Raw genomic sequence first — 15,047 nt, forward strand, 5'->3', positions numbered from 1 at the left:
TTACATATATAAGTTGGAATTGAACATCATGCTTTTCCAGTCATTCAACCTGTGTAAGCATTGCAACTTGCCAGCCCCCTCTCCCCTCCAATATACTCTGTTCTAGGGGGTTCTCCCAAAACACACACATCCCAAGCCAATTTTGCAGGAGGTGGAGAGGAGGGGAAAGCCCTGTTATGCATGTGGAAGTCATTTGTACATGGCTGGTTAGGTGAACTATGCACATTATGTTGAATATTTATATAATGTCTCAATGAATATTTGTGTTCAGTGGTCAGGTTGGTTCCCGGAGCCCTTCTATGATCAGCAATGATTCAGAAACCTTAGAAGAATGCATGGTATGTTCTGATATGAAGAGAGATACTCTATTTGGTCCATGTGGGCATATTGCTACCTGTTCCCTCTGTTCACCAAGAGTCAAGAAATGCCTTATCTGCAAAGAACAAGTTCAGTCCAGGACAAAGGTGTGTGCTTTTATTTCCAGCTCATTTTAGTATGACATATCTTAAAATATAAGTGTTTATGCAGCATTTTAAACTTAGAGCAGAAACACTTAAGCAAATGACACTCTGGGTCATAGTCCTAACCAGCAGACTGTTATATTTTTATGAATTACTTTTGACTGTGCTAAATCTCTGCCAATCATTTTCATTAGATGATCCCAAGTTCTGGTGATATGAGTAAAAGGGGGGGAAATCTCTTTCCACTTTCTGCATGCTTTGCAGAATTTTATAAACCTTTTCCCACTCTCATTGGTTGACTTTTGAAACTAAACCCCACCCCCAACTTTCAACCTTCCTTTGTACAGAATGTGCTCCACCCTCATGACTATGTTGATCGACTTTCTCTGCACCTTTACTAGGTCTACAATTTTGGGAGACATCCTTTTGCATTTCTGCAGTTTCCTTTGGTTTTCACCACCCTGAAGAATTTAGTGTGTGCAGACTTGCCCGCCTTGCTGCTCCTCCTTAACTCCAAATCCTTTATGAAAAAATTAAAAACCACTGGTTGCTTAGGAGACCCTGCTTCACCTCACTCCGCTGTGAGGACTGTCCATTTATTCATTCTTTTTTTAACCAATCAGTTGCTAAGCTAACTCAAGAGCATTTGTGAGGGATTTGTGAAAAGTTTTTTTTAAAAAAATACAAGCATATTGTGTCTATCAGATCATCCTTTTCTAAGTGCTAACACACTCAAAGAATGTTAAAATGTTGTGAGACTGGAGCCATTGTGTCTTCCTAGCAAGACATGTTATTCTATAGGCTTTATAGTGTTATATTTAATCATATTTTGAACTAATGTACCCAGAACAGACATTAAGCTGATTGAGCTACAATTGAGAAACTAAAAACTTGTTTATGAAAAGTTGAAGAGCTATGTAATTTTTCTTTGTAGATTGAAGAATGTGTAGTATGTTCAGACAAAAAAGCAGCTGTGCTCTTTCAGCCGTGTGGACACATGTGTGCTTGTGAAAGTAAGTTCTTTTTGTGGCTAACAATTGTTCTGTGGAATAAGATGATTAAATTCACTTACTGAAATAGATCGAGTTTATCGGAAGATGTATGTATTAAAATATAAAAGTTAGTTTCTGAGTTTGTCACACTCACATGTATACGGGGTGTTCTGCCAACCCCCTTACCAGAGAAGAGGAAAGGCTTAGTCCCAAATTGGTGTGAGATTCATGCCTTTGCTTATAAAAGTGAATAACTGATTGTAGATGCTGGTGGGAGGAGCATACCTTTTTGAAACTATCTTGTGCTGGACAATAAACTGTCTCCAGTTCCTAACATGGATGAATCAATATTCACTGGTGAGGACTACGGTATGCAAAACGGGTGTGATATGTGTTCTAGGCTCCCCACGATATTTTCTTGTTAATCTGTTCGTTTACATTCCACTTTTACATTAAATAAGTAAGAAAACCTGCATCAATCTGAATAATTTTTCCCCTCCAGATTGTGCCAGCCTGATGAAAAAATGTGTACAGTGTCGGGCAGTGGTAGAACGAAGAGTGCCTTTCATTATGTGTTGTGGTGGGAAAGGTACAGAAGACTCCACAGATGACATTGGTGAGTTAATTTATTTTTCTTCTTTTAGCAGTGGTTTCAATTTGCAAACTCCTTCCTGATTCAGGAAATGGGTTGCATTGGAACCATTGTTCTGATGCAATTAACAGGCTAGTAGTAATTTTTAAATTGATTCAGCTCTTTTGTAAGTATTTCATGTCACCATTTTCTTTTCTCTGCATTGTGTAGCAAGTGGAAACATTCCTGTTCTGCAGAAAGACAAGGACAATACCAATGTCAACGCTGATGTACAGAAATTGCAGCAGCAATTGCAGGACATAAAGGAACAGGTAAAAGAAATAGATACACTTTTATGATCAATGTCAAAAGAAAGCTTGGTTTTTTAAGGCATTATATAAAAGTTAACAATAAAAAGGTTTATGTTATGAATATTATTATTGCTATTTTAATTTGTTACCAATCCTTTATCTTCACATCATGGGGCAAGTTAACAATTATTAAAACAACAATTAAAGTAATATAGATAATAGGCATGCTGTGCACTGCATATATATATGGAGAAAGGTTCAGGACATCAAAAATGCTGCATGGACATACGTCGCGCAAAGGCAACTAATTTCATGTTTGTTTAACAATTGGAATGTAGGACAAAAGGAACATCATTTGAAAAAATTACTGTACATTTCTTTTTTTTCAAACTTTATGGCGGATTTAATATGGGTTTTAAACCTTTGCAAATAGTGAAACCCTGCCTTGTAGAAGGGTGTTTTTTGTTTGTTTTTTAAATCCTTATTAGAAATGACATTTCTATTTGGACCTCATCAACCTTTATCTATTAGTCCACTATCTTGTTACCCAGCCCTTATCCACAAAGCTGATGATAAAAATAAATAACAGTGATAAAAGTAAGACAGTAGTTAACAGGCAGTAGTGTTGAGTTCAGCTCCCTCTGAATCAGGACAGCAAGAAAGTGCCGGTAGGATGCTACTGCTAAGACAGGCATCCCCAAACTGCGGCCCTCCAGATGTTTTGGCCTACAACTCCCATGATCCCTAGCTAACAGAACCAGTGGTTGGGGAAGATGGGAATTGTAGTCCAAAACATCTGGAGGGCCGAAGTTTGGGGGTGCCTGTGCTAAGACAATCACTGCAAAGGCACTCCCTCATCTATTCATGTCTTACTCTTTCTCCTCTCCTCTACCCACTTTCTAGCACAAACACTGCAGAAAATATAAACAGCAATGGTTCTCACGTAAACTGCAGAGCAGATCATGGGGGTGCGTGGGGAGAGAAGAGGAAGGGGAAATCCCATTGCATGAGTGGAACTGTTTGTACAGTGCTGAATATAGTCCATAGTCTCTTCTCCCCCGCCCCCGCCACCAGAGAACTGAACAAGAGCCAAAGAGAACAAATCCACAGGAAACTACAACTAGTCCTGCTTTCAAAAGCATCCCTAATTTTTATGCTTTTATTAAAAAGGAGAGGAGAAAGATGAATGCACAGATAAAAAGCCAAAAGCCACCTTTAGTTTGTTCCCCTCCCCGCCCCCAAACTTATATTTAAACTTATTTTCAGGACAGCAGTGATCCTCCAACTGAGCAGTGAGTTTCCTGAATGGTCTATCCTTCCAAGGACAAATCAGCTAAGTCATCCCAACTAGACTCTGCCTTCCTTTCTGTCCTGTAGGCAGGACCAACAGTCTCCTTTCTGGCCTCCTTTGATACAGACAGCACTTGGGCGTCATGGCCTCCATTTTTATTTAATATCACATCAGACAGAGTTCTACAGACTCAAAAGGGGTCATAATATTTAGAAATATATGAAAATTTCATTTTTAGTTGCCATTAGAAATTCCAAAAGGGTTTGTGTGTTTCCAAAATTTCAGAAGTGTTTAACTGAGCTTCACAGTCTGTTTCTGTATGACAGATTCATTTCATGTTTCACTATACCTTATAATTGTATAAAATAGATGTCATTTACAAAGACAGTTATGTCCTTAGCAATGATGGTCTTAATATAAAATTATGAAGAAACTTCTAAACTTTGAATGCATTTAGCGAATGTGAAGTTGGCCTAAGCCCATATACAATACAGAATGCTGCTGGTGTATCTTTCTGTGAGGACCGCTAAAGATGTATGTTAAGTGCTTTGAGAATTTTTAATGGCTGAGTTAAATTTTAGCAACACTACTTTAAGACAGATGGTTGATGAGTATCCTTCAGAGTTTTTTATGGTATTTATTTCACCACCCTCACTTTCTGAAAATGGTATTTACATTAGGCGTAGTAAGCTAATAAGGTATAATAGTTGGTTATTGTTTATCTCCAGACAGTTCTTTAGTTTCATTTTTGTCTCTTACAGACCATGTGTCCCGTGTGTTTGGACCGTCTAAAGAATATGATCTTTCTCTGTGGTCACGGAACATGTCAGCTTTGTGGCGATCGAATGAGTGAATGTCCTATTTGCCGAAAGGCTATTGAACGACGAATCCTTTTGTATTAAAATATAAAGTGTCTTACGGTAGCTTGTCATATTATTACTACATTTTGCTCATTGAATCTTCATAAGCTTTAGTGGCAGCTAAAGTTTGTCCTGAAAACATTTCTAATGCTATGGAGTTGTTGCATTGTAAGTGCTTAGACTGACAATACAAATCAGTATTTGAGTGGTCAACCTCTCCTATCAAGAAAGCTAAACCAAGTTTAGGTTAATTAACAATGCAGTTTTTTTATATCTTTTGCCTTTCTCTTTCTCCCCAACCCCTTTATGTTAAAGGGACAATTTCCTGTTGGTATTTTTATTTTATATGTATGAACCCTTAATTTCACAGTTGATTTTTATACTGTCATCTGCTTTCATGTATAAATATTTTTAATTCTCTAAATTGTATTTGTTTTAAATACGTTTTCATAGTAGTGTCAGTAATAAATTGCAAAAGCAAGCTAAGCCTCGGAGCTAGGTACAGGAATTTTAAAAAATCAGCACAATAAATGAATAGTGTTTCAGTATTACAAAATGCCTCTAAAATCTGAAAGCCTATAATTTTGTATGGTTTTCTTATTGTTCCACATTAGTTTAAAGGAGAATGAGGATTATTACAAAAGAAGTTCCTGATTTTAAAGGACTGCTTGTAGCCTCCACATACATAGCAGGGGTGCTTTCTAGAATTGGCCTCCTGAAATGCCGCCTCCACAAATGGGAGAAACACCCAATGTGGTGGTGCTGAATACAGTACAGGCTGTTGCTAGTAATAAAAAGAAAACCCACTGCATAATAGCAAAACCTTATATCTGCCTGAGAGGCTTTTAGGATCTCGGCCATAATCCCTTCAACTGGGAGAACAGTTTTTAGAATGGTGACAGACTTTATTATTTGTATACTTGCAAAAGAAAACCATTCTATCCATAGGCTAGAATTTAACATTTTAAGTCTAGTAATTGGACTTAAATGCCACCTTGCAAAAAGGGAATATACAGCAAAGAGTTTTAAGATAAATAGGAACAGTAGCTTCTGTAATATGAATATTACTCATTTTGGTGCAGACTTCACAGTATGCATGAACTTTTCTTTTGTGAAACTTCATTGGGACCATTCAGTTAATAACCAAGACAGTGCTTGATATGTCTGTGAGATTTCTTTAAATTGGGGGATGGGGCTGTTTAGGGAGGATAAGGCAAAGATGGGTTAATATAAATACTGTCCAAGGATATGGAAAAGCATCTTGCTCTGAATGTTCTGCAGTAGGCTATAGATAGTCTCCCAAAGGTTAAATCACATATTTTAGATGGTGCATGATTGCAGAGAATAAGCTTAATTTTTGGATTTATAATTAACAGATACACCATTTATTTGTATTTAACTCCAATTCAGTCAAATTCTTATAAGCATGTGGTGAAACATTAGATTAGAAAGAAAATTGCCTTTAACAATTTGATTCCTGTTAAATTTGCTCAAAGGGAATTACCGTACTTGCAGGAATATACTACCGTATATTTGGTGAATATAATCTGTGTCATATAAATTTGGGTTGAGATTTTTGTTTTATTTTATGCAGAAGTTTGCAAATTGCCTGGAACAAAGTTAATCATGTCTTAGGAATGGTTTGTAACGGAAGAAGGTACAGAAACATTGCATACATAAAAATATCCATGGTATATAGGATTGTGCTGTGATTCCTAAGCACAGCCACCTGGAAGTTCCATAAAAGCAAACGGGTCTTGGATCCCTTACATTTATCTTTCAAAAAAAGATGCATATGATTGTGTATTAGAATGAAGTATAAATTTGTTAGATAAGTGTGAGCTGCTTGACTTCTTAGACAAGCATGCTTACATTTATAAAATAATTGTTTCTGTTCTGATTTAGAAATTGCTGGCTATTTAATAGTATAGTTGCTGCAGTATTTCAAAAGTGAAATAGCTAGTTCCAAACGGGCTTCTGAAATTGTGCATGCATATGCACGGAAAAAAGATCTTCGAGAGTTTATTAATAGTAACATAATTAAGAAAATAATGTGGCACATGGGCTAGATTTTTTTTTCAGGAGATTGCCATCAAAGAACTTTTCATTGATTTTGAACACCCAGTTTATATAAGGAACTAAAACAAACGAGGCATTTTATGCCGAAAAGTAAAGGAAGAATGTTGTATGTCATAGGTAGGGCAAATGTCAATGCTTTGGTGACAAAGGAGTTTCTGGTATACAATGGTGTAATTCTGTGTTCTATTATTTTAGCACAGCTGGAAAAGTTGAATGATAAAGTTATTAAATCATTTTGTATCCTCTGTCCCTTTTATCCGTTCTACAAAACACATTCATAGCATGACTAGTCTTATAAGCAGGTGAATTAAGTTATTCATTGTCTAAAAGAATGGATGCGAGGTGCTGCATTGACCTCAAATCTAGTAGAAGGAAGTAGGGCACTTGTATTAGCAAATCTTACTTTTTGTTGCTTTGATGCTATTTTATGTCATTCTGTTCACAATGTAGAGAACAAAATTACTTTAACATCCCTTAGCCAACAGAAAACTACATTTGTTTAAACCTTTCTTAATTTATTTAATAAGTAGTTTGTTAAACCTTTATAGTATAGAAGACAGATGTTGAGACTTGAATTTATACTTTTATTAAACTGTAAATATAAACCTGAATTGTATGACTGTGTCAAACTATATTCTAATCTGCACAATATTAGAAACAGTACTTGCAGTCCTGATCAGAGAACTACCCATAGGGCCCAACACCTATGGTAACAGGGTTCCTACGGATATTGTTCCAGTAATTAGCTCCCTAAACTAGCCGTGTGCTCTCTTCTGGCTGTGCAGCCAGTTTCCTAGCTCCAGTGTTTTGCATTGTGCCTGTGCTGTATAGCAGCTGGGGGTGAGGAGGGTTGCCAAGGGCCACTGGAAGTAGGGCACTACTTCACAGCCAATAGGCGAAAAGAGCAGCTGTGCAATACAGCAGCAGGAAACTACATTTCTCAAATGGACATTAAACTACCAAGTCAGCTGTAGTCATCCTGTTGCTTGAAGGCCGGAAAATGTCATCACTCCCAACAGAATCTTTGACTCACTCCTTCCTTGAGTGAGTTTGGCTTCTAACCAAATGTAGAAGAATACCTAATACTCAAGGAAGTACATACAACCAATGCAACTTCCATAAAAGCACAATAACACAAACACATATTTGCACTGGTTGCACTCTAGACATTTAGGTCTTCAATTATTGCATGTATGTTGGTCAGCAGTGGGATGGGGGTGGAGTCTTGGTGTTGTCCTGGTGCTACCTCAGAAACACCCTTCAGGTGAGGCCAGTGGTCCCTTCTTGAGTGGGCACTAGGACAACAGCAATGTTCTTAAGCTACTCCTATTGACTTAAGTGGGCACCAGCTAAATTAACAATTTTAAATAACCTGCTGGAGGAGACACCTCTGAAGCACAACCTCTGAAGAAGAGTACAAATCTATTTTGCAATATTTTGTGAATGTACTTGGGTTCAACCTGACACACATGATGCAAAGGTGCATTTGTTGAAAATGCCTGCACTTGTGGCCACTGCTTGAGTAGACTGAGCTGTGTCTTTAGGAGGCACCAAATTCAGAGAACTGTAAACTCAACAAATGCAAGCACTGAGCAACCTAGCAAGACATTATTTTGCCCAACAAAGGTGAATGAAATGACCCAAGGAATATGTTTTGCAGAAGGATTTAGTATGATGTCTATAAACAATGTCCTACGGACATCTAGAGATGCATTCTCAGATGGGTTAATTGGAGATGGTCACAAAGTAGATAACATCAATTATTTCAGCTTGTGGAAAACTGAATTGATCTCAGGCAGAGGCTCCCTTGGCCAATAATGCGAGATGAGCGCGCAACCCCAGAGTCGGTCACGACTGGACCTAATGGTCAGGGATCCCTTTACCTTTACCTTTTTAGAGTTCAGGAGAATGTGCTGGTTTCTCATGCCTCAGATCCTAAACTCTGTAGCATGGATTCCAAGTGTCTAGATGTGGGGATTCCAGAATCCAGAGGTTGGCAATCGCACTTCAGTGGTCAAATTAAGAAACTCTTAAGAATGAAAGGGTAGGGGGAAGCAGGCAAGAGGTCAAAACAGATCACAAAATAAACTCCAATGTGGTGGCTCTAAAACTAGACTAATTCCAGCTTACCAACTAACTATAGTATTTCTAGACTATAGAACAGTATAGTATAGTATATATAGTATAGTAATAGTATAGTATAGTATAGTTGAGTACTGAGGGTGGTCAGCTTCTGGTGGTATGGAAGATGCAGTAGTGGGGCATATTGAATTTTTCAACTTTCAAATTCCAAAAATGAGTGCTAAAATGTTCTAACATGTTTTGGGAATTCAAAAGATATTTTGGTTAGATTAAAATAATTCAGTTTTTGCTTGATGAGTAAAATGGGTGTGATGACAACTTTTGTTGGCTTCAATATTTCTAGGTCAGTACATGTCCTCTTTCAAATTGCAAAGTGTCAGGGACTGCAGGGCTCCAAAGAATGTGTGACTGAGGCAGGGGACCAGGGGAGAGCCCCAGAAGAGTTGACCACTGATTTATGGGGTCTTACTGCCCGCAAGGCAGGAGCCAGGAGAGAAGGGAGCGTCAAGGCAGGCTGAGACACAGGAAGGCATATCAGCTGTTCAGCGGACCTTCCCTTGTCCCTATTGTCTCCTATAACCAGGAGGATCTTGAGGTGGGAAGAAAAGTGGCGCCTTACATGCAAGAAAAGTCTCAGGTTGTGGGCATGCAACCCGACTGGGGAGGGTATATAAGCCAGCAGCAGAGTAGGGTCTCCCTGTTGCTGCAACAACAGATCTGTGGACAGCTGCCTGGAGACTAGAAATGTGTGTGTGTCCAGAGCACCATGGTAGCTGCTTGTGTTTCTCTTGCAAATACAGAATTAAGTATTAGATCTGTGCCTTTTTTCATCTAGGACAGCCCAATGACACAAAGGAAGGCTTGAAAATTAAAACAGAGCTAGGTGTTCTCCCATAGCAAGCATTTTCTGACCCATGTTTTATCTAAGCATTTCTAAAAAGTGCACATTTTTTAAAACAATAAAATTTGAATAAAGATGAATCTCTAATAAAGATTATTAGTATCTGAAGAAGTGTGCATGCACACGAAAGCTCATACCAAAATAAAAACTTAGTTGGTCTTTAAGGTGCTACTGAAGGAATTTTTTTTATTTTACTTCGATCCAGACCAACACGGCTACCTACCTGTAACCAAAGATTATTAGGTTATCTCCGAAGGCCAAAAGCACTTAAGGATTAGGTGGGGAGAGAGAGAGTCCACTAGGGGGCAGTAATGCACTTTACTGCTAAGAAGATCATATCACAATGCAGTTATTAGTTAAATCTTATCTCTCTATAAATGAGAGTGAGCTAGAAGACTTCCGTTCTTTCTCTCCAAGTCTGCTTTCAGGTGGGTGGCTACTAACACTAACTGATCTCGCAATGTAAACTCAGAGCAGAGCTGCAATGAACTTTCCATACAATTGGAAATACTGCACCAAGGATCCTTTAAAAAAAAAGATAATTTTGCAATAAGCATTTATTAATTTAAACATGATCTTCATAATTACCCATGGAATGTAAGAAGAAGAAGAAGAAGAAACATGTGTGCTTAATATTTTGGTTCAAAAGTGCAAGACTCCACAATGGTGGAGCTAGGATATTCATAGCACAATGAAGGAAGACTGCAGAGCCTGCCGAAATCATTTTTGTAGCCTTGCAACCACAGGAATAATACAAAGGTTTCCAAAGGTTTAGAAGAGCTAGAAAGTTTTTATACTGTGGTTGGACTTTTATTATTTTAACCAACAAATTATTTCCTTCAGTACCAGAACTCTGGTGCTGCAAGCACAGAAAATGCAGATTTTGTTGACCAATTACGAGAATGAATTCGTGGCCCTCTTAGTTATTTCTGATATTTTTGTCTTATTACATTTGTTGTTTTGTTTTTGTTTCTGTTTTATGTATGATGGAAGAAAATTAATTTATAATAATAAAATGGTGGTGACCATTTAGATTGTTTTAATTTACCATATAAAGTTAAAGGGGCCCCTGACCATTAGGTCCAGTTGTAACCGACTCTGGGGTTGCAGCGCTCATCTCGTGTTATTGGCCGAGGGAGCCGGCGTACAGCTTCCAGGTCATGTGCCAGCGTGACAAAGCCTCTTCTGGCGAACCAGAGTAGCACACAGAAACGCCGTTTACCTTCCCGCTGCAGCGGTTCCTATTTATCTACTTGCACTTTGATGTGCTTTTGAACTGCTAGGTTGGTAGGAGCTGGGACTGAGCAACGGGAGCTCATCCCGTCGCAGGGATTCGAACCGCCGACCTTATGATCAGCAAGCCCTATGCTCTGTGGTTTAAACCACAGCACCACCCGCGTCCCTAATTTACCACATAGGACCATAGAAATATAATACTCTCATTTAAGCAGTTTTTAAAAATGTTTTAAAAGGGTTATCACTCCAAAAGCTTTTAAGCGCTAATTGCGGATAAAATGTATTTGTAACTAAGCTATAAAATGGTGCCCCATGTAAAGCTTATGTAATGAAATTGTGCACAATTTCCGCACAATTGCGCTCATTTCACACGCTAGCAAGGTTATGCTTAAAATTCTACAAGGCAGACTTAGGCAGTATGTGGACCGAGAACTCCCAGAAGTGCAAGCTGGATTTCGAAAGGGCAGAGGAACCAGAGACCAAATAGCAAACATGCGCTGGATTATGGAGAAAGCTAGAGAGTTCCAGAAAAACGTCTACTTCTGCTTCATTGACTATGCAAAAGCCTTTGACTGTGTTGACCACAGCAAACTTTGGCAAGTTCTTAAAGAAATGGGAGTGCCTGATCACCTCATCTGTCTCCTGAGAAATCTCTATGTGGGACAAGAAGCTACAGTTAGAACTGGATATGGAACAACTGATTGGTTCAAAATTGGGAAAGGAGTACGACAAGGTTGTATATTGTCTCCCTGCTTATTTAACTTATATGCAGAATTCATCATGCGAAAGGCTGGACTAGATGAATCCCAAGCAGGAATTAAGATTGCCGGAAGAAATATCAACAACCTCAGATATGCAGATGACACAACCTTGATGGCAGAAAGTGAGGAGGAATTAAAGAACCTTTTAATGAGGGTGAAAGAGGAGAGCGCAAAATATGGTCTGAAGCTCAACATCAAAAAAACCAAGATCATGGCCACTGGTCCCATCACCTCCTGGCAAATAGAAGGGGAAGAAATGGAGGCAGTGAGAGATTTTACTTTCTTGGGCTCCTTGATCACTGCAGATGGTGACAGCAGTCACGAAATTAAAAGACGCATGCTTCTTGGGAGAAAAGCAATGACAAACCTAGACAGCATCTTAAAAAGCAGAGACATCACCTTGCCGACAAAGGTCCGTATAGTTAAAGCTATGGTTTTCCCAGTAGTGATGTATGGAAGTGAGAGCTGGACCATAAAGAAGGCTGATCGCCGAAGAATTGATGCTTTTGAATTATGGTGCTGGAGGAGACTCTTGAGAGTTCCATGGACTGCTAGAAGATCAAACCTATCAATTCTTAAGGAAATCAGCCCTGAGTGCTCCCTGGAAGGACAGATCGTGAAGCTGAGGCTCCAATACTTTGGCCACCTCATGAGAGGAGAAGAATCCTTGGAAAAGACCCTGATGTTGGGAAAGATTGAGGGCACTAGGAGAAGGGGACGACAGAGGACAAGATGGTTGGACAGTGTTCTCGAAGCTACGAACATGAGTTTGACCAAACTACGGGAGGCAGTGCAAGACAGGAGTGCCTGGCGTGCTATGGTCCATGGGGTCACGAAGAGTCGGACACGACTAAACGACTAAACAACAACAATGAAATTGTGCTGAATTGCAATATCTTCACTTGCCAATACACCACTGCCCACATCAAAACCAGGCTTCCATTGCAAAAGGAAATTGCTGGTGTGTTACTCTTCCATTCAGATGCTGTTCCTGTCTATTCCAATACAGTATTCTCCATTTGAAAAAGATTTGGAATTTATTATGGTATCTGTTGACTGGGGCTTTGCCTCCTAGTACCATTGGGTGTCACTGTTGTCACTGGTTTTTAAAAAACTCGGACATTTACCATAAATATTCCCAGGCCACAGATGACAAGAATGAGATTATAAGAAAGAAAGAAAAAGACAACAATTTACTGGATTTGGAATTAGTAGGACTAGTTACATTTTTTAAAGAAAATTAAAAGTGTCGAGGCTGTTCATTCCACAAAATTCTTCCGTCACTTCTTTCCATTCACAGGACTTGAAATAGTTTGCCATGCAAATTAGGTTATTTTCATAGGCTGTGTGTGAGCATTGATCATGATAATGATGGTGATTAAAACGAGAGGCCTTTCTCCTTCAAAAAGCCCTGTGAAATTGTCTCTATTTGCAGATCTAAGTGCTGAAGGTCATTCTGGCTCAAAGGACCCAGCCCTCTCAGGCTATTCACCTTTCACCAAAGCCAGACTTGTTCGGAAGAAAATAGCCTTTAAAGCTGGTGCCACATAAATGTATATACACACTTGACAACCCCCACCTTTTAGCCACCCATAATCGCACACACAGAACAGTCACAGAAGCTTTGAACTGTTTATATGATATACATCGCACAACGGGGCCTGCACTTTCCAGAGCGGCCTCTTTTACACAGGTCATTGCTAAGGCTCGAGTTGGCTCTGTGTGTGTTATTGTGAAGATGACATTTTAAACAGACCTTATCACTGTGTGTTCAATCAAGGTTTATGAGGACCGATAAAGTTGCTTTGTATGTTTATTAAAACACTCTTCCATGGTAGGGAAAATAACATCATTAATACTCGCTACTTTCTACCCATCTCTTGCTGGTCATGAGGAAATAAAAATGAGATGTTTTGTTTATCTAATTAACTGCTTCAGCTCAATTGACAAGCGTATTTATCTTTAATATCACAGCGTATCATAACTGCTTACTTAACAATGCAGCGACAGTTTTCATATGGCAGTAAAATTATGTTTGTTTTCCCCAAACGATGAAGGGTAATGGTTACAGGTAGGTAGCCGTGTTGGTCTGGATCGAAGTAAAATAAAAAAAATTCCTTCAGTAGCACCTTAAAGACCAACTAAGTTTTTATTTTGGTATGAGCTTTCGTGTGCATGCACACTTCTTCAGATTCTTCAGATGAAGGGTAATGACACTGATATTAGTTGGAATGGTTTCACAAATGTTTTTCTGTGCTGGTTCTGTGTGCTGTAATTCACCCAACTGATTGGAAGTTCCCTCCTTCCCATAAAAAAAACAAAACTCCCCAACAACCAAGTATCTTTTCAATCTATTATTTTAATAGTTTACGTATGCAAAGCCTGACCATTGGTCTAGCTCTATCAGATTCTATCTGGTATTTTCTACACTGACTCACAGCTTCAGATAAGGAGGTTTTCCCTGCTTCCTGTGGAGGTCCCTGTGCTATTGCTTCCATCCAATTGTCGGGGAGGGCTGTCTCTCACTGGCAGAGCACATGTATTGTATGCAAAATGTCCTGGATTCAATCCTTGGCTTCTTCAGGTAGGGCTGGGGAAAAATTATGTACTGAAAGTCACTGCCAGATGGAGGCCAATAGTCCACTTTTTGCATATGACAGCTTCTTGCATTCCATATTACTCTTGTCTAGCATTGCATGGCTGTTGTTTGAGGGATTGATCAAACACTGATTTTAACCTTGAAAGCCTTTGGGGTCCAGGTCACATCTGAGGCTCTGATCATGGTCCTGCCCATACATGAAATCTGATGGGCAAGTACCCATGACAACACTTCGGTGGTGGCAGTACAATTTTGAAATTCCTTTCTCTTAGCGGATACGCCAAACTCCTCTTCTTTTGACATCTAGACATTTCGGTTCTTGAGTTTTTAATGCTTGCTATGTCTGGCTTTTTAATCTGGTGTTTATTATTTTGTTTTATCTGCTGCTGTTTTATAGCTTCTCTTGTTACTTTTAATGTCATGTTTTTACTTTGTGTAACTTACACAAGCTTAAAAACAATCACTCAATATTTGTGTTCTATGCACTATTTTTTAATATATAGACTTGCATCATTGCAAATTTGAATCAGCTCTAAAATTGATATATTATTTGTTTTAAAATGTTTTTATACCCGGTGCTTTTTTTTCTGGGGGTACACAGGGGTACGCATACCCTTAAACATTTTGTGAATCTAACAGGAGAAGAAACTAATTTTATTTTTATGTTTTTTAAGTTTCTTCTCTAGCACGGTGAATCATCAGTTCCGTTGTTACTCCAATGTCCATTTACTATATTTATTTCCCCCGATTTGAACTATAAAATGGGGATTTTCTTGAGTCAAAATGAGAGTACCCCTAAACACTTTTTTTATTAAAAAAAGCACTGTTTATACCACCTTGTATATAACAATCACAACGTTGTATACATCACAATGTAAAAATCACAATAAGTATATAATCCTT

General features: G+C 38.7%; 1 protein-coding gene across 2 annotated transcripts in view; it reads left to right on the forward strand.

The window, feature by feature from the left end:
* The window catches only part of MIB1 (MIB E3 ubiquitin protein ligase 1), a 45,389-nt gene extending 38,213 nt beyond the window's left edge, over positions 1 to 7,176 (forward strand). The window contains exons 17-22 of one of the 2 annotated variants that reach the window (XM_035126452.3): positions 272 to 464; positions 1,396 to 1,474; positions 1,956 to 2,069; positions 2,256 to 2,356; positions 3,602 to 3,627; positions 4,388 to 6,810. In XM_035126452.3, coding sequence (XP_034982343.1) covers positions 272 to 464; positions 1,396 to 1,474; positions 1,956 to 2,069; positions 2,256 to 2,356; positions 3,602 to 3,627; positions 4,388 to 4,418 — 544 coding nt within the window. In that variant the 3' untranslated portion in view covers positions 4,419 to 6,810. Of the gene's footprint in view, positions 1 to 271; positions 465 to 1,395; positions 1,475 to 1,955; positions 2,070 to 2,255; positions 2,357 to 3,601; positions 3,628 to 4,387 lie in introns of both variants that reach the window. The other variant, XM_035126451.3, reaches the window with a different exon arrangement.
* Positions 7,177 to 15,047: the final 7,871 nt, after the last annotated feature.

Source organism: Zootoca vivipara, chromosome 8 (genome assembly GCF_965207765.1).
Source record: "Zootoca vivipara chromosome 8, rZooViv2.hap1.1, whole genome shotgun sequence".
In the NCBI taxonomy this organism is placed as follows: Eukaryota; Metazoa; Chordata; class Lepidosauria; order Squamata; family Lacertidae; genus Zootoca; species Zootoca vivipara.